The sequence below is a fragment of the Sciurus carolinensis genome, chromosome 8 (genome assembly GCF_902686445.1).
Source record: "Sciurus carolinensis chromosome 8, mSciCar1.2, whole genome shotgun sequence".
Classification (NCBI taxonomy): domain Eukaryota; kingdom Metazoa; phylum Chordata; class Mammalia; order Rodentia; family Sciuridae; genus Sciurus; species Sciurus carolinensis.
In genome coordinates, this window is record NC_062220.1 from 91,486,691 (window position 1) to 91,509,974 (window position 23,284).

A 23,284-nucleotide genomic window follows, 5' to 3' on the forward strand; every position below is an offset into this window, starting at 1 on the left:
CCTCCACACTCATTCTTACAGGGTCTCCTGAGGCCCCTGACAGGCAGGTCCAACGTCCCATGAAAACTTACTGGCAGTAACTTTTTTTTTTTTCGGTGCTGGGGATTGAACCCAGGGCCTTGTGCTTGTAATGCAAGCACTTTACCAACTGAGCTATCTCCCCAGCCCCAATTGGCAGTACTTTTAATTTTCACTTTCAGAGCATTGCAGGCAACAACACATTCATATTAGTGGTTTAATTTGGATGTCTTTTACTGTACTGAACACTTGTGTGAAATAGAATTATCTACAGGAATCTGACATTTTCATTTGAGCAGTTGCATTAAGACAAAAATCTATGACTCTAATGATTTTAGTTTGCTTTGCAGAGTTTTCCTTTTAATGATATTTTAATGTGCCAAAGACCATCCAGGCCAAATATTCACATTTCAAGGTCTGAGCCTCCATGGAGGTATGAATGGATGTGTTGTGCTCTCTCTGCCCCCTCCCACCTCCCTCCCCTCTCTTCTTTCATTGCAGCCTTCTCTCATTTTTCCATCTAGGTAGCACACAGGTAGTTTGCCAGTTCATTCACTGGTGTCTTTTCCTCTTGCCAGGTCTCATTATTTGTTGGCGGAGATGGTCGTTTGAGGGAAATACCTGGGCAAAGGGCCTGGGAAGCCCACAGTCATCTTTGGGAATATGTGATGTGGAGAGGTGGGAAGCAGAATGATTAGAGCTTGCTTCCCCCTCTCAGGTCTGCAGTTGAGGCTGGTCTTGACAGTGGAACTCTGCCAGGTGAGGGTCTGAGTCATCTCACCTGGAGGTGAATTTCAGTCCTCCTCTGACTGTGGCAGGGGCAGGACCATCGTCCTCATATCAAGCAGGTCCCTGGTGAATCAGCCATCTGAGTTGGCCCAGGTGAGACTGGACCAACTTCGAGACACCCAAAGCTGGCTCTCTGTCTAGTGCCTGCTCTTTATTACTTTGCTTCTTTCCTGTAATGCCTTCTCCAAATATGGCAGTCTTTTTATTTGTTTGTTTTTGAGATGGGGCCTCTTGTTTCCCAGGCTGGTCTTGAACTTCCGGGTTCAAGCCATCATCCTGCCTCAGCCTCCCAAGTGCTGGGACTACAGACGTGCACTGCCATTCTTGGCTTAGCATCCCATTTATTTGTTTATTCATTTCTTCATTGTTTTGGTACCGGGAATTGAACCCAGGGGTTCTTAACCACTGAGTCACATCCCCAGCACTTTTTATTTTTTATTCTGAGACAGTGTCTCACTAAGTTGCTTACAACCTTGCTGAGTTGCTGAGGCTGGCTTTAAACTCTCCATCCTCCTGCCTCAGCTTCCAGGAGCTGCTGGGATTACAGGCGTGCGCCACCATGCCCAGCTTAGCAGTTTTTTTAAATGTTCGGAAATACCGTTTTCAGTTTTTCATTGTCCAACAGAATCTGAAGCTGACATTTAGAACAAACTGATTTTTCCTCTCCTAGCTGGACTGGGCTTCAGTTTTGCTAATGGAACCAAAAGGCAATTTCCTGTTCCCTTCTGTGATGTCCATATTTCCTTTGTCTCTATCTGAGATCAAAATACCAGGAATGAATAGAACAAGCATATGCCAGTTTTTGCAAAAAATGTGCAAGTTAATTTTTGCTGGGTAAGTGGTACAGTCCTGTAATCCCAATTACTTGGGAGGCTGAGGCAGGAGGATCACAAGTTTGAGGCCAGCTTCAGCAACTTAGAGAAACCCAATCTCAAAGTAAAAAAATAAAAATAGGACTGGGGTTGTGGCTCACTGGTAGAGTGCATAGCTCAGTGTTAGAGTGAACATCCTTGGTTTCAATCCCCAGTACTGAAAGAAAAAAAAAAAAGTTAATTTTAGAAAGTAATGTAGGCTGGGGTGGTGTTAGTGGTGGAGATTATGGAGGCTCTGGGGTTAGTCCCCAGTACCTAAATAAATATCTGTAATATGTATGTACACCAAGTTTTAAAAATCAGTTAGATAGTTCTGTAAAGCTTAAAATTATAGTTGCCCAGCTGCTGAGAGTGGGAAAAAGGATTGGGTGGGTATGGCCATTCTGAATGCCTGCTGTGACCCAGTGCCACTTTCTGTATTCTGGGCTTCCTTCTGCCTAACCACCTTCCACGCTGGAGCCTCTCCAGGCCCCTTGGGTGCACTGTGGCCACATCTCTTGTTGCTACACCTGGATCTGTGCCATTCCTTCTAGATCCGTTCTGATCTTCTATTTGTTTTTCTTTTTCTTTTCTTTTTCTTTCTTTCTTTCCTTTCTTTTCCTTCCTTCCTTCCTTCCTTCCTTCCTTCCTTCCTTCCTTTCTTTCTTTCTTTCTTTCCCTCCCTCCCTTCCTCCCTCCCTTCCTTTCTTCCTTCCATTTGAACCCAGGTGTGCTGTCATTGGGCAACATCCCCAACCCTTTTTATTTTTTATTTTGAGACAGGGTCTCGCAAACTTGCTTAAGGCTGGTCTTGAATTTACAATCCTCCTGCCTCAACTCCTGAAGCACCAAGATTACAGGCGTGTGCCATCACACCTGGCTTCCATTCCCTTTCTATCACCCAAAATTTTGTTACCATCTCTGGACTGCCGTGGCCTCCTTTCCAGTTATTTAAGTCCTTCTCGGGGAGGAATGGGCTTTGGGGGCTTTCAGGAGTGAGTGTGCTCATGCTGCCATTTGTTCTTTTAAAAGTGTTTTCTCACTGCAGATTTAAACCTGCCTTCAGAGGTAGAACCACATTACCTACATCTTAAGAATAGAGCCACCAGTGTAGTTATTTATTTAAAATAACATGCCACATGACAATGTGTGCTTCCGTGTAGGCAGTTTAGTGAGTTGAATATGATAGGTTTTCCACAGTGTCTCCTGCCTTAGTGGTCCCTGGGTGGGTAATTTTGAAGAATGTGATTGGAGGGTGCTGCAGACACTTCCTATCACCCCACCTGGACAGAGCAGGTGGCAGTATGTGGGGCAGTGATAGAGGGGCTGGGGCAGTGAATGAGCAGTGGAGAGGAAGGCAGGTTGCTGTGTGCTGGATGATGTCCACAGGTCCTCTAGGTCCACACCCCACCTGTTCCACCCACTGTTTACTCTGTGAGCCTCACCTATGCATAGTGCGTGTTACATCCTTGACCCCCCCACCCCACATTGTCCTACTTTGGTTGTGTTCAGCCAATGGGTCATTAACAGATCAAGGAAAGAAGAGTGAGGTGGACGTGTTTATTTTTCTGTAGGGTCACTGTGGGCTGTGTCCCTAAACCAGAGGTCCCAGCTCCTCTAGGTAGCCCCTAGCTCCCCTCTCTCCCCTGGTCCTTTAGATCCAGGTGTGACAATAGCACCCCCTACCCAGCCCTAGAGGTATTGCACTGCCCCTTGTGTTTTGCAGAACCCTGTGTACACCTATGCACACAGTCCCTTTATTATTATTATTATCACTGTTATTGTAAAAATAATAATAATAAAATTTACCAGTTTGGCCATTTTTTTACTGTACCTGACAGTAGTGTTAGCTATGTACATTGTTGTGAATCAGATATCTGGAACTTTTGAATATTGAAAAATTAGACCCTGAGCAACTCCTTCCTTCTGCCCCCCTACCCTGGTAACCACATTTTTCCTGTTTCTGTGACTTTGACTACTTTACATACCTCATATACTTCATTGAATAACATGGTGTTTGTCTTTTTGTGACTGCCTTCTTTCCTTTAATGTAATGTCCTTGGGGTTCATCTATAATTGTTGCATGTAATGGGATTTCTTTCCTTTTTAAGGCTGAATAATAGTGCATTGTGTTTATATGCCACATCCTCTTTTTTTCATTTATCAGTTGATGGACATTTAGGATGCTTTTATCTCTTGGCTATTGTGAATATGCCACAGTGAAAATGTGTGTGCGAACATATTTCTCAGAGGTTCTGTTTTCAATTCTTTTGTATATATAGTAAGAAGTAGGATTGCTACCCTATAATGTCAGGTCTTATGTTTATTTCTTTAATCCATTTTGAGTTGTAATGGTGTGAGGCAAGGAGCCAACTTTTTTCTTTTGCATATGGATATTCAGATTTCCCAGCACCATTTATCAAGAAGACCCCTTTCCCCATCATGCAGTCTTGATGCCCTTGTCAAAGACTATCTACCAATATATGTAAAGGTTAATTTTTGAGCTATTCCATTCCATTGGTCTATATGTCTTACTGCCATTACCATACTGTTTAAACTATTATAGCTTTGTAATATGTTTCCAAATCAGAAGTATGAGTATAGCTTTGCTCTTCTTTCTCAGGATTATATTGACTATGTTGTGTCTTTAGAGATTTTCATATGAATTTTTAAAAAATATTTTTTAGTGGCCAGTGGACATCTATTTATTTATTTATTTATATGTTTATATGTGGTACTGAGAATTGAATCCAGTGCCTCACACATGTTAGGCAAGTACTCTACCACTGAGTCACAACCCCAGCCCTCATGAATTTTAGGATTTTTTTTCCTGCAGAAAATTCCATTAAGCTTTTGATAGGAGTTGCATTGAATCTAGATTGCTGTGAGTAGCATGGACATTTGAACAATATTAACCCTTCCAATCCATGAATGGAAAATGTTTTTCCACTTATTTTTGTCCTTTTTTTAAAAAATTATGTTTTACTTATATCCTTTTTGATTTCTTTCAGCAATATTTCTTTCATTTTCATTGTGTAAGTCTTTCAGCTCCTTATTTAAGTTTATCCCTGAATAAACTTTTTCATGCTATTGTAACTAGGATTTTTTTTTTTAATTTCTGTTTCAGAGTATTCACTGTTAGCACAGAAACACAACTGATTTTGTGTGTTGATTTTTTTTTTTATTGTAAACAAATGGGATACATGTTGTTTCTCTGTTTGTACATGGAGTAAAGGCATACCATTTGTGTAATCATAAATTTACATAGGGTAATGTTGTTTGATTCATTCTGTTATTTTTTCCCTTCCCCCCCACCCCTCCCACCCCTCTTTTCCCTCTATACAGTCCCTCCTTCCTCCATTCTTGTCCCCCTCCCTAACCCTAAGTCTAACCCTAACACTAACCCCTCCCACCCCCCATTATGTGTCATCATCCACTTATTAGCGATATCATTCATCCTTTGGTTTTTTGAGATTGGCTTATCTCACTTAGCATGATATTCTCCAATTTCATCCATTTGCCTGCAAATGCCATAATTTTATCATTCTTTGTGGCTGAGTAGTGTGTTGATTTTTGTATCCTGCAATTGATGGCAAATTTGTTTATTCCAACAGTTTCTTTGTGGACTCTTGAATTTTCTGCGCATAAGATACTATTTCTAGGGCTGGGGAGATAACTCAGTTGGTAGAGTGCTCACCTTGCAAGCACAAGGCCCTGGGTTCGATCCCCAGCACTGCAAAAAGAAAAAAAAAGATACTATTTCTACTTACTTCCACTTCTTCCTCTCTGATTTGGATGATTGGTATTTCTTTTTCTTGCTCACTTGCTCTGACTAGGAGTTCCAGGACTACTTCGAATAGATGTGGTAAAGGTGGGCATTGTTTCCTTATTCCTGATTGCAGGGGGAAAGATTTCAATTTTTTACCATTGAGTCTGATGTCAGCTGTGCACAGCCTCTTTATTAAACTTTCCTGAAACTCCTAGTTTGGGTGTGTCATCTGATTCCTGTAGGACCCTGACTGGGACATCTGTAAAAGGTGTAAATGAGCTGGACACTGGGACGAGCTGTATAAGTACTTATTCCAGAGTTTGCAGAAATAATTTTCATGACAAGTTCTGACCTTGATACTGCATGTGACTTTATGCCAATTGCACTGATCAGCATAAATTTGCTAACAACTTTATTTTTCCAGATGGTCAGAGTTTTAAGCAGTAGATAACATTGGTCTTGTGCTGTTACTTGTGTGTGTGAATGTGTGCATTTTTTTTTTTTTTCAGAAAGATTTTTTTTTTCTTTTGGACCAGGGATTGAACCCAGAGGTGCCTAACCACCGAGCCACATCCCAAGCCCTTATTATTTTTTATTTTGAGTCAGTGTCTTGTTAAGTTGCTTAGGTCCTCACTAAGTTGCTGAGGCTGGCCTTGAACTCCATCCTCTTGCTTCAGCCTCCCAAGCTGCTGGATTACAGGCGTGTGCCACCATGCCTGGCTAGAAGGGTATTTTTTGTTTTTAATATTTTGCTTCTTAGTTGTTTACAGTGCTTGGGCATTTATCAAATTAATTCTATGGACACCAACAATTTCTATACACCATATGAGAATGCCCTGTGCCAGCAGCATGAGTTGACAGTCCTGGGTTCTAACTTTTTTTTTTTTTTTTTTTAATTTTTTTTTGTAGTTGTAGATGGACAGAATGCCTTTATTTTATTTGTTTATTTTTATGTGGTGCTGAGGATCGAACCCAGTGCCTCACACATGCTAGGCAAGTGCTCTGCCACTGAGCTACAGCCCCAGCCCCCCTGGGTTCTAACTTTTTTTCTCTCTTAGCTAACTTTATGACCTTGGGGAGGTTTTTAACTTCCAAGGAACCTGACGTAGCACCCACCTTAAGGTGTTGTATGGGGATTAAATGAGGACATGTGAAGGGCCTAGCTTGCTACCAGGTGTGACACTCTGTAAATAGTAGTTATTATTAAAATACTTTCATTAAATTTAGGAACGATATGCAGGTTCAGCATTGTTGCTGTTTGCACATGTTCTGAACCTCGGAAGCTTTGAAGCTTGACTTTCAGGTGCATTATTTTAAACCTGCTAGTTTGATGATTACTCTGTGGCGTGGTAAAGTGCAAGCCAAGTGCAGCTCAAGAGCTGGCATTCCAGGGGGAGGGTGTTGGTTCCCGGAGCTGGAGGGTGGAGGTGTAAAGCTGACTTGGGCACAAAACTGACCATGTGCTTTTGTCCTCTGGCTTGGCCTGAACTTGAATTCCTGCTCTCTATTCACTGACCTTGAAGAAAGGAAGACTATTAAAATAAGCTGTAAATCTGGGAGGAGATGGGGGCCTGGGGAGGCAGATCTGACAGAATTGCTCTGACGCGGGTGGTGAGGTGGACTTCACTGCTTGCCCAAGCTGTTCATTAGGGGAAGATGAAGAAAAGGTGGAACAAATTGACAAAAGGAACGGTGGCACATTCTGCTGAAGCAAATCTGAACAGCTTTTAACATTTCACTACACAAGTGATTATGTGATTTTTTTTGAGTGTGCATTATCAGACCCAGAGCCTCATGCATGCTAGGCTAGCTTGGATCTGCACCCCATCCCATACTTATTATATCCAACCCATACTTTATATATCCCCCTAAGCACCTAACAGTCTCCTATCAGACAGACTCTTCTTGGTTGCTAAATTTGACATTAAAAAAAATGAGAGCCTAGGTCACAATCATGATTTCATTATTTATTTTCTGACATAAGGCCATTAGCTGTCAGTCATCAAGACATATATATGAGTTATTTCAAGACTTGCTTAGAATATTTATTTCCTGTGATAATTATAGTAAGATTGGCGTAAGTTTTTGGAGCACTCTTCACATTGTTGTACAGATCCTGGGATGACTTATTATTACTCTCATTTTACAGTAGAGGAAATTGAAGTAAGAGAGCTTAAAATAATAAAATTATGGCATTTGCAGGCAAATGGATGAAATTGGAGAATATCATGCTAAGTGAGATAAGCCAATCTCAAAAATCCAAAAGGCGAATGATCTCACTGATAAGCGGATGATGACACATAATGGGGGGCAGGAGGGGGGCAAGAATGGAGGAAGGAGGGACTGTATAGGGGAAAAGAGGGGTGGGAGGGATGGGAGGAAGGAAAAAATAACAATGAATCAAACATCGTTACCCTATGTAAATGTATGATTATGCAAATGGTATGCTGTTACTCCATGTACAAACAGAAACAACATATATCCCATTTGTTTACAATAAAAATAAATTAAAATAAAAAAAAGTTCCTGCCAACAATAAAAAAAAAAGAGTTTAAGTACTTTTTAAAAATATATTTTTGTTTAGTTGTTGATGGACCTTTAATTTATTTATTTAATTATATATATGCAGTGTTGAGAATTGAATCCAGTACCTCACACATGCTAGGCAAGTGCTCTAGTACTGAATTACAGCCCCAGCCCTTAAGTATGCTCTATGGTATATCAGGCTACCGCTTTGTTTATCTTACTTGGATGACTTGGAAGTGTGTGTGTGTGTGTGTGTGTGTGTGTGTGTTAACTTGGGCCTTCAATATCTATGATGCTGCTTTTAGATACTGTCACATAGAAATTAGAGTAAATTTTCTGGGTGCAGTGACATAACACCTTAATCCCAGTGGCTCGGGAGGCTGAGGCAGGAGGATCAAAATTCAAAGCCAACCTCAGCAAATTAGCCCTAAGCAACTTAATGAGACCCTGTCACACCATAAAATATAAAAAAGGCTGGGGATGTGGCTTAATGGTTAAGTGCCCCTAGACTCAATCCCTGGAACCCCCTGCCCCCCCAAAAAAGGTCTCAACAATTATTTTTGTATATGGAAGAATAGGTAACTATTTTGCAAATCACACTTCAACATTTATTTATTTTTCCTAAAGAGAGTTATGCCAATGCTTATCTAACTATATTTGCAGACAGTTTTCAAGGTAATCTAAAAACCCCAACCATACAGATCCCTGTCCAGTGAGAACATTTGCTGCATCAGAAACTACTTGGCAAGCTTTTTTCCTGGTCCTTACGTTCATGGGTGTGTTTTTACAGCTTGGTCTTCTTAAAGGAAGGACTATTTATAATTTTCTTTCTCCCTACCTTTTGGATCTTCAGCTATGACAGAGGCTCTACTTTCAACGTGTTCGTGGGAAAAGGACAGTTGATTGCAGGGGTGGACCAGGCTCTGGTTGGCATGTGTGTAAACGAGAGGCGTTTCGTGAAGATCCCCCCAAAGCTTGCCTACGGAAGCGAAGGAGTTTGTGAGTTTCTCTTCTGTATTTATAAACACACCTGTAGAAGCAGCCAAAACCTTTGCATGCTGTTCAGTCAGACCAGAGAATCTTAGATGCTTTAGACAGGGAAGCATGAAAAGCAGTGAATACACACACAACTAAAATTTTCCTCTTTGGTTTAATCTCTTGAGATGTGAATGTAGTGTCATTGACACAGGTATATTGAATAAGACCCTTGATGAGAGGAAAATTTCGTGGTTTTTTTTTTTTTTTTTTCCTCTTAATTTTATTTGGAGGAAAGATGGAAGAAAAATGGGTTGTTTTGAAATTATTCACCAGTGACCTCCTTGAATCCTTTGGGCTTCCATTCATGTTGGCAGTGCCCTGGGTATTTGTGTGACGAGTTTGAAAGGCAGTAGTTTCTCATTGTGAACTCTTTAAATTTCTAGCTGGTGTGATCCCCCCAAACTCAGTGCTTCATTTTGATGTACTTCTGATGGATATTTGGAATTCCGAAGACCAAGTTCAGGTTCACACTTATTTCAAGCCCCCCATTTGCTCTCGGACCATCCAGGTGTCTGATTTTGTAAGGTACCACTACAATGGAACGTTCTTGGACGGGACACTGTTTGATTCAAGGTAAGTCCCACCCTTTATGGCAGTGTCTATGAAATGCTCCTCAGTTCCTTCCGGCTTGTCTGCTTTCTATGCTAGTGAAGAAACCAGAAGCGGGGTGCTTCCCAACTTTAACTAGTACCAAACTTCTCTACATAGGACTTTTGCTTAGTGTCATGCTGTATGGCACCAGTGTCAAAATTTAATACACCTGAGGAAACTCTAAAAACAATCTTTGCATATCTGGTTTAGCAGTGTTTTGAGGTCTCACTAGTAAATGAAGGGGCCATAGTTTTGGTTCATTTTTGTAGTTTTCCCATGGAAAGAGAAGGGAAAGATGACCACATCTGCAGCGACAGGGAGAAATGGGTCTAAGCTGGAGGACAGGGTACCCTTGAGGATTTCCTCTCAGTCTTGTGTGTTTGATTAGTGGAATAGCTGTCCCTTTTCATCCATCACCGTGGTATTAATACAGGCTTTTCATTTCTGCCTAATCTTGGGGACTCTTCTTTGTGTTTGGAAGCAAAGATCCATAAATGCCTGTCTCCGGGGTGCATATGTGCTCATTGTTTAGCTGAGATTTGGGTAACAGAAACCCTTCTGAGAGATGAGTTGGATATAGAACTTTTCCCCTTTCTTGTTGATTTTCAGTCACAATCGCATGAAAACTTATGACACGTATGTGGGAATTGGCTGGCTGATTCCTGGAATGGATAAAGGGCTGCTGGGCATGTGTGTGGGGGAAAAGCGCATGATCACCATACCTCCTTTCCTGGCCTATGGGGAAGACGGAGACGGTAAGTTCTCTTTCTCATCGTCCTTATTTTTTATGGCAGTGATTAATTCAGATGTGACCACATGAAACCAACCAGGCCTTTTGGTCTGACCAACACTGTCCAATATGGTAGCCACTAGCTGCTGGTGGCAACTTACATTTAAATGAGTGAATTAAAACTCAGTAAAATTTAAATTCCATTCCTTGGGTACTGCTGCCGTTCAGGTACTCAAGAGTTATAGGTTCTCCGGGCTGGGGTTGTGGCCCTGGTGAGCACTCGCCTAGCACGCATGGGGCCCTGGGTTCGATCCTCCGCGTCACATAAAAATAAAGTAAAGGTATTGTGTCCACCTACAACTAAAAAATATATTTAAAAAAAAAGTTGCAGGTTATCAAAATTTTTAAAAATTTAAATAAAGGGCTGGGGATGTTGCTCCAGTGGTTGAAGCCACCCCTGTGTTCAATCTCTGGCACCCAAAAAAAAAAGGTCATAGTTTGCTGAGGCCAACTGTACTAGAAAACAATAATGAGCACTTTTATCACTGCAGAAAGTTCCATTGGATGGTGGTAGTTTAGATCATCTAGTGCCTGAAACTTCCATTCATTCATGGTCATTGGCATTCATAAGTAAGCACCTCACCACAACCTTGCAAACTATGATCTTGGGTCTCACGGGTTTTTTTTTTTTTTTTTTTTTTTTTGTTTTTGTTTATTCCTGTCCCATCCCGTGATGATATTTGATCTTGATAATCTAGAGGTTACAGATATCAAGGTCAAAATTGCCAGAATTTCCTAGTTTGCACCTCTCATGTGTTTAATCTATGACATTAATTCCACAGGGACAAAATCAAAGCATAGTGTTAGAAAACATATTAATTAGAATTACTATCCTATTTGTAGTTTTACTGTGAGGGAAAAACATAGAATATGACCTGATAAAGAGGATTTCTTAGTTAATCACATTTGAATTTAGGCATGTTTAATGATAACAACAGACTGATATCACTAAGAAACCTCCAGACATTTAAATTGCAGGTACATATGAAATAAAGAATAGAAATGAGGACATGATGCTGTTTAAGAAGTTAGTAGGGGTACCCAACTTACAATAACCAGGGTAATGTTTTCCAAGCTATTTCCTGGAAACAGAGCAGGAGGCAAAGGTAGTCTCAGTAGATTGTGCTCAACTTTTTTCCTGTTTCCACTTTCATATAGTTATATGCTCAAAAATCTGTAGACAGTTTCTTGACAGGAGGGTGGGTGAGTGGGTAGAGTACCCTACTAAAAGAAAAATAAAGTTGGAAAACCATTGCCATAAATACACCTTAATTCTCCCCTCCCTGAGATATGTTATTATCCTTATTGATGTTCTCATTGTCTTATCCTTGGCCAGTTCACCTTGGTTCTCAAATCCTTTCAACATCATCCATATAACAAAACAAACTGCCCAGCCAAATTTGAGGAATATTATTGATTTATCTTTTTCTTTTTATTTTTTTCCTTTTATGCCAGAGATTGAACCCAGGGGTGCTTAATCACTGAGCCACATCCCCAGCTTTTTTTTTTTTTTTTTTTTTTTTTAAAAAAAAACAGAGTCTTCCTTAAGTAGCTGAGGCTGGCCTTGAACTTGTGATCCTCCTGCCTCAGCCTCCTAAGCCTCTGGGATTATAAGCTCAAACCACCGTGCCCAGCACTGATTTATCTTAAGTAAATAATTAATACTTCAAATATTTAAAATATCTTATTTAAAATTAAAAAAAAATTTTAGTACTAGAATTGAACCCAGAGATGCTTAACTTACTGAGCTATATCTGCAACCCTTTTAATTTTTTTATTTCAAGACAGGGTCTTGCTAAGTTGCTGAGGCTGGCCTTGAACTTGGGATCCTCCTACCTCAGCTTACCAGTCACTGGCCTAAAAGAAACTATATAACTTTATATTTGAATACTGTGCACCGTAATCTAACTATAACTTTAAATGGGTGAATTGTATGGCATGTGAATTATATCACAGTAAAGCTGTAAGTAACATTATTCAGTTAGCACATATTAATGTTAGAAAAATTTAAAACCTCAGGCTACTTTTAAGACTTTCTTTTTTGGACTGGAGATGTAGCATAGTGGTAAGAGCACTTGCCTAGCTTGTGTGAGGTCCTGTGTCCCATTCCCCAGCACTGTGGGAAAAAAACCAGAACAACAAAAGCCCTTTCTTTTTTCCCTTTAACTAAAAGATAAAGTGCAAAAGATTGATATTCTGTCTCTTACACACACAATTCTGGACTGACCACACCTTATGTTACAGAGACTGACTCAGCAGCCTGCTTTTAGCAGATTTCATCATCCTCTAAGGGGAAGGAGACAAAGGGTGGGCTCTGCCAAAGACCTAATTGAAGAAGTCCAGGCATGGCATGCCTTGTGGGTCACTTGCCCCGGTCACCTCCCATAAATGGTATCACATGCAATGAAAGAGTTGGCTTGTCAGTTAATATTCTTTTATCCCAAATTTCTGGATTTAGAGTTTTTTATTGATTGACGTTGATCTGCAGGAAGAGCTAGTACCATGTGGATTATCCTTTTGCAGAAACTTCCACTCACTCATTATTGTGTTCATAAGGAAGCCCTCTGCCCCTGCCTTACCAGCTGTGGCCTTGGGTACCAAAATTTCTTGCTTTCCCATCTGTGAAATGAGATTGGAATTAGAAAGTTTAAAGGTTGCAGACATCAAGGTAGACATATAACCGTATGATATCAGAATTGCTAATTTTTTCCCAATTTGCACCTCCCTGCTGTGTTTTGCCTATGACATTAATTCCATGTGGCATAATGTTAGAAAATATATTAATTAGAATTAATGCAGATATAATCATCCCTTGGTATCTACAAGGAATTGCTTCTGGTATACTCTGCAGAGGCCAAAATCATCATATGCTCAAGTCCCTTCCATCAAAATGGGATAATACCTGCGTATAACCTACACATATTCTCCTTTATGCTCTAGATTACTTGTAATACCTAACAGGATGCCAATGCTATATCTGTAGTTGTTAGGCTATACTATTTAAGGAATAATGACCAAAAAGAGTCTATTCCTGTTCAGTACAGACACAATTTTTTTTTCTTGAATATTTTGATTAGCAGTTGGTTGAATCCATAGATGTGGAAGCCGTGAATATAGAGGGCTGACTATTCAATATATTCTCACTGTTAGGAATATCTGAGAGAAACAGTACCATGTAGACATAGAAATAACTTGAAGACTATTTAAGTTTTGGGTTGTGAGTATAATTTTGTTGTTCTTGTTATCCTAGCTAACTGGTTTGTTTATATACTATTTTGGGTACACTTAAATGATTGAATTTTGCATTTCGTTTCTTAACAAAATTGGTGGTAGGTTTCAAAGAACAAGTCTTTGTAGTATGCTCTGGAACCAACTCAGAGCTTTGGAATTGTACCTTTAAATGTCTGTGATTTGCATTTGTACACAAACAGAAACCCACAGAGGTATGTATTTGGCTTTGCTTGTTGGTGTGTAACCACCCACACAGAGCCTTGATTTGCCAGCATAGCATAGACAGTGTGAACATTGTAGTCTTCTGTCATTTCAATTTGCTCGCTCTTTTTCTTGAGTAAGTCAAGCTGTATATGGTACCTACCAGCCCATGGTCGGACACTGTGGAAACCCTGGACCATCCAAGTCTTAGAAGAAGAATGTTTGTTTCCTTGGCTTGAATACTTGAAGGAATGAGTAACACTGACACAGAGGGTGTGGAGTGGTGAAGTCCTTTGTAAATCTCATGTCCTGATTGTCTCATCTTCCTCCATTCCACTCTAGGGAAAGACATTCCTGGACAGGCATCCCTGGTATTTGATGTTGCGTTGTTGGATCTGCATAACCCCAAGGATAGCATTTCCATTGAGAATAAGGTCATACCTGCGAACTGTGAGCGGAGGAGTCAGAGTGGGGACTTCCTCAGGTATCATTACAATGGCACGCTTCTGGATGGCACCTTCTTTGATTCCAGGTGAGGAAACAAACAGAGCCTTCATTCACCAGAACATCTCATTAAATGAAGTCCGCCACTGGTGGAATATGATCTGAGTATCTGTCAGTGCTGATTTCATATGTTCATCTCCAATATAAGTCTCTCTTTTCTGATTCTGAATTTCTTCAGAGACTGCCATGACAGTGACCTTCTGGGGGCTGATTTAGATGGGTGTGCAGGAAAAGAGGAGAGGTTCACCCTAGATTCTACCATCACCCTATCCTGGGCTTTTCTGTCCCATGGGGTCCAGCATGGGAATGATCAGAAGTGAGGTCAAGGAGGTACATGAACAGAGAACCAGCTTGGTGCCAGGAGACTTGGGTAACATTTCCTCTCTATGGCATGCCTGCTGTGTGACTTTGGACTGCATTTGGCCCCTCTGAACTTCGGGAGCTGCAGTGTATCTCCTGTTTCAGCACCTTTCTCAGAGATGGTTAGATTAAGGACAGGAGGTATATGGAAATGCTTTGCAGTCTTTAAAGGCTGACCAACTGGAGGGGACTGAGTAGAAGCTCTCAGCTCCCTTCTGGGTGTTACAGAGGCTAATTACTGTGCCTCTTTCATTATTCAGAGTTTTATCCGCAGTTGTACAGATGGCTCAAGTGTGTTCCTTTGTTATGCCTTGCTCATTCAAGTGGCATGTGTGGTTTGGAACCACTCCTTTAGCTCCCAGTGAACAAGTAATGACAAAAACCTACCTGTCTCTCTGAGGTAATAGTCATCCAAAAGCATCACAGAAGGCCAGGAGAACTGGCATACACCTATAATGCGGGTGACTCCCAGTGAAGGCAGGGGAATTGAAAGTTCAAGGCCAAACTGGGCAATTTAGCAAGACCCTGTCTCAAAAATAAACATTTTTGATAGACTGGTTATGTAGCTCAGTGGTAGAGCACTTGCCTAGAATGCATGAGGCCTTGGGTTCAATACCCAACGCTGAAAAAAAAAAAAAAAAGAATTTCTCTTCCCTAGGGTAATATGTTCTTATTGTATGATTGAAACAATGCAAAGATGTGCAATGAAAAATGTAATAATTTCCTATCAATCTCTTCCATCCTGGCCCCCTGAGACAATGTATTACAACCTTCCTCAATCTCTGTCCTTTCTCCTAAATGTTTATGTATCTTTAATCCATCTGGTTATCTATTTACTTACTTAGAAGTACTCAGGATTGAGCTGGGCACAATGGCGCATGCCTGTAATCCCAGCAGCTCAGGAGGCTGAAGCAGGAGGGTTACAAATTCAAAACCAGCCTCAGAAGCTTATGGAGGCGCTAAGCAACTTGGCAAGACCCTGTCTCTAAATAAAATATAAAAAAGGGGTTGGGGATATGGCTTAGTGGTGAAGCACCCCTGGGCTCAATCCCCAGTTCAAAAATAAATAAATAAATAAAAGAAAAAAATAATAAAATAAATAAAAGAAGTATTGCGGATTGAACCTACCATGTTCTACCACTGAACTTCTTCTCCACCCCTTTTTGTTTTTAATTCTTTGTTTACATTGGTATTGGGGACTGAACCCAGGGGCACTGTGCCACTAAGCTACATACCCAGTCCTCTTTTTTTTTTTTTAACTTAATTTTTAAAATTTTGGAACAAGGTCTCACCAAGTTGTCCCAACTGGCTTCAAATTTGTGATCCTCCTGCCTTAGCCTTCCCAGTCACTGGGATTATAGGCATGCACTACCATCCTTGACTAATCCCTCTGGAATTTATTGTGATATCTGTGTGACAGGAAGAGTCTCATTTTTTTTTCTAAGCGTTTGGTTAGCTCTTTTTCCCACCACCTGTCATTGAATGACTATCTTTTCCCCACTTATCTAAAATGTACTTCATTATGCACTACATTCTTTTTTTAAATATTTTTTTAGTTGTAGATGGACACAATGCCTGTATTTTCTTTCTTTCTTTATTTTTTTAATGTGGTGCTAAGGATTGAACTCAGTGCCTTACAGCTAGGCAAGTGCTCTACCATAGCCCCAGCCCATGCATTAAATTCTTATGTGTACTTTTGGATCTTTGTCTAGAATTTTTTTCAGTGTCCCTTGATTTATCTATTCCTGAGCCAGCACACTTTTTTTTTTTTTTTTTTTTTAGTATTGGGGATTGAACTCAGGGGCACTCGACCACTGAGCCACATCCCCAGCCCTATTTTGTATTTTGTTTAGAGACAGGGTCTCACTGAGTTGCTGAGCTCCTTGCTTTTGCTGAGTGTGGCTTTGAACTCGGGATCCTCCCACCTCACTCAGCCTTGCTGTGATTACAGGCATGCACCACCATGCCTGGCCACCAGCACACCTTTAACTATTACAGTTTTTTAATTTGTATGATACAGTATTCTGTTTCTAAATACAATTTTTTCCTACTAAGTGATATATTGGCATGATTCAAAATCCAAGTTATAAAAGTGTCTGTAAGTACAAATTTCCCTCATATTTGTCCCTCAGTTATATCCCTCCCTAAAGGAAAACAGCATTATTAATTTCATAGGTCTTCCATGCATGTACAATGAAATATGTATATATTTTTTCACTTTTTAATTATTTATTTATTTATTTATTAACTTTTATTTACTTGTTAGTACCCAGGATTGAACTCAGGGCCTCTTAACCACTGAACCACATCCCCAGACCTTTTTGTATTTGATTGTGTGACAGGGTCTCACTAAGTTGCTTAGGGCCTTGCTAAGTTGCTGAGACTCAGCCAGGTGCAATGGCATACTCTTGTCATCCCAGTGACTTGGGAGGCTGAGGCAGAAAGATTGTAATTTTGAGGTCAGCCTTAGCAATTTAGGGCATAAGCAAATAAATAGGAAATAAATTGCTAAGACTGACCTTGATCTTATGATCCTCCTGCCTCAGCCTTCTGAGTTGCTGGGATTACAGGCTTGTGCCACCACACCCAACTCAAGATAAGCTTTTTGCCTCATCTTCACCAGGGTGTGTAATAGGTGCAGATCATGGTGGCCCAGATATGAAGTTTTATTATTTTGTTCTGGAATCATCAGGCTTTGGGGAATTGATTCATCTTTTCATGAGACTTGCAGTAATTAGACTCAATTGGCCATTTGTACAGAGGCTGAATCACTCCTTTGTGGGAAGCTCTTGGGCCTTCTGCCTGGGGTGTTTGAGAATCCCAGGTTCTCACCAGAGGTAGTTTGATGAGCAGGGCTATAGCAGAGAGACTTCACCCAGGCTGTAGTGGACACTGCAGAAATAAATTGCTATCTGTAAAAGTGCTACTTTTTAAAAAATACATATATCAGGGATTGAACCCAAGGGCACTTAGCTACTGAACCACATCTCCAGCCCATTTTTAAAAATATTTTATTTAGAGACAGTGTCTCACTGAATTGCTTAGGACCTTGAAAAGTTGCTGAGGCTAGCTTTGAACTTGCAATCTTCCTGCCTCAGCCTCCTGAGACACTGGCGTTACAGGCATGTGCTACTTTTCTGGCAATCTGAATATTCATATCTAGTGCTGGAGGTTAGCTCAGTGGTAGAGTATAACTTGACATGGGTACCAAGTGTACAGTCATCCCATTATTTAGATTATCTGCCTTTCTTCATGGTTGCTTCTCATTATCTACATTGCATTTATAGCCAGATGAAACGAGAGGGTTGAATAACTTGTTTCTGGGACTCTTTGTGCTAGTGGCTGCTCTCTGTTCACCATTCCAGGGGAGCAAGTTACCTGGCTGGGTCTCATGTCTACGGTTTGCCTGTTCTGGGGCCCAGAGACCTGTGTGGTCCCGTTGCATCATGGCCCCTACTTATTTACACAGATGCTGTGGTGTCCCCATGAGTCGCCTCTTTCTTGTCTTTTTTCTAGCTACTCGAGGAACCGCACCTTTGACACATACATTGGGCAGGGCTACGTGATTCCTGGGATGGATGAAGGTTTACTTGGTGTTTGCATCGGAGAGAGGCGAAGGATTGTGGTCCCCCCTCACCTGGGGTATGGAGAGGAGGGAAGAGGTGGGTATCACTTGCCTTCCTCACTGACTGGCTGCTTCCACATTGCTCAGTTCAGGTCAAGACAGTGAAACCAAAGTTCAGCTTAAGACTTGATTGCACCAAACAGGTCGCGTTTCTAGAATTCTGTTATTTTTCTTTGTTCCTCTTTCTTGTTTTCCTTTTCCTTTTGAAATTTTTTAAACTGACAGCAAAGTTGGATGATCTGTGTAGTGAATTCCACTTTGTCTCACCAACTGCTAACATTTTGCTCTATTTTATCTCTCTTAATGTATATTTATTTATTTATTGACTGAACTCTTTGAAAGTAAGTGCAAAACCCTCCTTTTGTCTTTTGTTTGTATAGCATGAAAATCACTCATAATTCAACTGGTGTGGAAATTGAACTCAGGGGCACTTTATCACTGAATTACATCCCCAGTCCTTATTTATTTTTTTCTTTTTTTTTTTTAACAAATATTTTGCATATTCTTCTAAAAAAATTTTTTTTAACCTTCATTTTATTTATTTATTTATATGCAGTGCTGAGAATTGAACCCAGGGCCTCACACATGCCAGGCAAGCACTCTACCACTGAGCCACAACCGCAGCCCCTTTATTTATTTATTTTTTTTGAGATAGAGTATCATGAATTGTGGTTGCTGGGCTCCAACTTGTGATCCTCTTGCCTCAGCCTTCCAAGTCACTGGGATTACATGTGTGCATCACCATGCTCAGTGCCAGCAGATTTTTAATTGGCTTCATAGTGTTTGTTTCTTTCGTTTCTTTTTTTGGTTCTGGGGGTTGAACCCAGGGGTGCTGGGTCACTGAGCCCCAGCCCTATTTATGTTTTATGTTGAGACAGGGAATTGCTCAAGTTATTTGAGGGCCTTACTAAACTGCTGAGGCTGGTCTTGAACGTGCAGTCCTCCTCCTGCCTCTGCCTTCTGAGTTGCTGGGATTATACGTGTGTGCCACCATGCCCAGTGACCACATACTATTTCAAAACAAATTTTCTTAATTACACTTTTTTTTCTTTTTAAATTTTTTTAGATGTTGACAGACCTTTATTTTATTCATTTATTTATATACAGTACTGAGAATCGAGCCCAGTGCCACACATGCTAGGCAAGCACTCTGCCACTGAGCCACAATCCCAGCCCCTACATTTTCTTTCATATGCCATTTTTTGCTAACTTGCTTACACTTGCTTAGAAATAATTGATGGCAGTATTTGCTTTTGTATTCTCTTTGCTGATGGAATTCTGACTGGCTCACTGATTGTACACATTGATTTTGTTAAGCCTTTTCCGATTGCTGCTTATATATTAATCTTGGGAATTTTCCTTGTAGGGTTCATCTCAGAGCATCTAGGAAACATCAAGTTGGTTGGAAACTAGAGTGAACCATGGTTTTCTCCCTGACTTAAATTTCTGACTTAAGCCATAACAGATCACAGCTTAAAACATACAATAGGTTTTGCTTCATGTCCTGTTCGTTTAGTGTCTTGATACTATTGTTTGTATCATGTCATTTCTTCATCTAGCCACATACATACAGAAATGGATAAATACCTCTGAGCATTCTTATATTGTGATGACCCGAGGATTGATCCATCCTTTCTCTAGAAAGAGCACATTGATGGAAAACATTTGCTTAAATTATTTTTTCCTTTTGGCTTTCCGTCAAGTATGAGGCAGTGCTCTGCAAAGAATTATATAAGGCTCTGGGAAGCATCCAAAGGCTCATAAATTTTCAGAGCATGAGACTGCTTTGTTCTGACTCATGCTGCGGTGGGGGGAGGGTGCCCTGATGTGTAAGGCCCAAGTGCTATTGTGTGGGGTCTGCTTTTGTCCTCTTGATTAGCACCCATGGCCTCTTCATGAGGGTTGCATAGGTTTTAATGCTGATCCTGTGGTACTGACCCCAGAAGGGCGTCAAGATGCAGTTCTTGGTTATGGCTTCCTCACCACATCCCACAGGGCCAGGCTCACAGTAAGGGCTCAGGACCTATTTGTAGCAGGAATGAATTGCTGGGTCCTCTGTGTTGCTCTCAGCTTCTATCAACTCCTAATTTTATTGTAGCCATTTTCCCCTGCAGGTTTGGTGGGAGAAGGATAGGCCTTCTGGAAAAGGTTTTGGATGTTTCTGCCATTTGCTTTGTCCCATGAGGACACTCTTGGAATTAGGATGCTTGGATGCATTTGCAGCCCTAAAATGGGAACAGATCCTGCCCACAGTGTTGTCCAGGAATCTCTTCCTTGATGGTTTGCTGTTACTCAAATTACAAATTGCCTTTTTAGCATTCTTATAAGAAAAAGAGGACAGTGAAGAAAATAATTCCTTTTTACCCTTTGTGTAACTGGAATTTCTTGCACACAGACTCATTCAAACCTGGAAACTACCTCTGAAGTGTTATTATCCTCATTGTTTAGATAAAATAATGAGGTTCATAGAGGTTGGGTCATTTGCCTGAGACCATAGGAACTTATTATCATCGATGGAGCCAGAATTGGACCCTTGGTTTTCTGATCTCACAGGCAGATGAAAAGAATGAATTTCCATTAAGTAGTGACTTGTTAATACCCAGAAATGAAGATCTGAGGACTCAAATCAGAGTCAGAGCTCTCAGCGGAAACTCAAAACCATCAGAAGTGAATGAGTTTCCTTCCTGGGCTGGATAGCTGGCTGCCTTTCTTTTTTTGTTATCATCTGGTCTCTGTGTGTGTGTGTATGTGTTTGCTGAAGATTGAATGCAGGTCTTCTCACGTGCTAGGCAAGCACTCTGCCACTGAGCTATTTCCCCAGCCACGTGTCTCCTCTTGGGGAAGCATTCTCATGGTGAAAATGGAATGACTCCTTCTGCCTTGGTTAAGGTTCATTCAGGGAGGAGGCTGGGGCTGGGGCCATAATGAAATGATGGATTATTTGCACCTGTTGGCTGGTGGGCACTCATTTCTACACTTAATCTATAAATAGCTTTATGAAGTCAGAGCAAAATGGAGGGAGGCCTGCTGGCTGCCTGGGGCTCAAAGCCTTGTTTAGGGCTCAAGGTCTCCGATTTTGCAATCTCAGAAATTCCATCTGCATGTCCATCAAAGACGAAATGACTATCTTCATGACCACATCCTGGCTGTAGGTGTTGGGGATTCATCAGAGAAGACAAACAAAATTCCCTGCCCACACAGAGTTTACATCTTTGCTGATGCATGCTTGTGCCTCTGAATTAACCAGGGACCCGGTAGACGAGCTCATGTTAACTTCCTGGTGTTAAATGCAGTAGTTTCTTGAGTGGGTGTGAATCAACCTCTGGACTGATTGAAATGCTTGAACTCCAGTCCCCAGTGCCAGGGCAGCTGAGTGAGTCATCAGGAGAGTGCCTGATAAACTGGAGCAGACCTCAAGGTTGGGGAGGGGTTGGAGGCTATTCCATTTTGCCTTGGAGAGGGCATTATACTTGCATTGACCAAATTGGTGTCTGCCTATCTATGTCCCTATGTCTGGGAAAGGTCAGCTGCTCACTTACCATTTAACATAATGTTCCTTAAATTTGATTGCCTGTCAGAGACCCCTGGAAATCATTTTAAAAATGTCTGTCCCTCTCTAGTATAAGTGGTTCTCAAATGTTGGTTCAGGTCACAAATGAGCATCACCTAAAGAGCTTAAATAAAGCTCACCAGACCATCTGGGTTGAGCAGGAGAGTGGCTGGCCTTTGTGTGTTCACCAAGTCCTCCAGAACATTCTCATACCTAGCCAAGTCTGAGACCGCTGCTCTAGGTCAGCTACTTCTGAATCTCAGACTAGGGCCTGGGCATTGACATCATTTACGATGCTCCCAGATGAATTTTTTTCTTTTATTCTGTGAAGGTGAATTACATTATTATTGTTATTTTCTACTGTGGTAAAATATGCATAACATTTTATCATTCTAACCAATTTAAGCTGTATAATTCAGTGGCATTAAACATGTTCACAGTATTATATTAACCCTCACCGCCATCAATACCCCAAACTCTTGCGTCATCCCTAGCAGGAACTCAGAACCCATCACACAGGCATTCCCTATTTTCCCCTCCCCCAGGCCCATGTAACCACCATTCTGCTTTCTGTCTCTGCAAATTCATCTATTCCAGGTATTTCATGTATGTGCATCCATGCAGTATTTGTCCTTCTGTATCTGGCTTATTTTACTTGGCCAATTTTCAAGGCTCATCCCTATTTTGGTATCTATCAGAATGCCCTTCTTGTATATGGTGAAATGAATATTCCATCGTACGTCTGTACTGTTCATCCTTTCACCTGTGGTGGACAGCTTGTGAATGACGCTGCTTGTTCCAATCTCCGCTTTCAATTCTTTTAGCTATATACCTAGAAAAGATCTTTTAAATTTATTTTTTTATTGAGATACAATTCACATACTATAAAACTTAATGGATTTGTCACTGGGCATGGTGGTGCATGCTTGTAATCCCAGCAACTCAGGAAGCTGAATCAGGAGAATCTCAAGTTCAAAGCCAGCCTCACCTAGTTAGCAAGGTCCTAAGCAACTTAGAGAGATCCTATCTTGAAATAAATATATACAATTAAAAAAAAAAAAGCTGGGGATGTGGCTTAGCGGTTAACCACCTCTGGGTTCAATCCCCAGTACTACCAAAAAAAAAAAAAAAAAATTAATGAATTTATTACTGCATGGAAGAAACCATCAGTCAAGGCAAGTCCTTGATAGATAAAGAAATTTACTGCCATACACTAGCTGATAGGAGGATGATGGGGATTTTTGTCCCTAAAGAGACATCTTGTCAAGAGGCTGATTTTTTGGGTGGTTTATATTGCAGACTGGTGGATGCTTTCTCATAGGTAGAGGTTTGAGACTAAGTGACATGCATCTGATCCTAATCACCTAATCAGGAGATGCTTTTCTGTTTTGCAGATCTTAAAAACAGAGATCATGGGCTGGGGATGTAGCACAGTGGTAGA

General features: G+C 40.9%; 1 protein-coding gene across 1 annotated transcript in view; it reads left to right on the forward strand.

Annotated features, from left to right (window-relative positions):
• The window catches only part of Fkbp9 (FKBP prolyl isomerase 9), a 45,086-nt gene that overhangs the window by 7,278 nt on the left and 14,524 nt on the right, over nucleotides 1–23,284 (forward strand). The window contains exons 2-6 of the mRNA XM_047559924.1: nucleotides 8,807–8,952; nucleotides 9,375–9,564; nucleotides 10,192–10,337; nucleotides 14,147–14,336; nucleotides 18,185–18,330. Coding sequence (XP_047415880.1) covers nucleotides 8,807–8,952; nucleotides 9,375–9,564; nucleotides 10,192–10,337; nucleotides 14,147–14,336; nucleotides 18,185–18,330 — 818 coding nt within the window. The remainder of the gene's footprint in view (nucleotides 1–8,806; nucleotides 8,953–9,374; nucleotides 9,565–10,191; nucleotides 10,338–14,146; nucleotides 14,337–18,184; nucleotides 18,331–23,284) is intronic.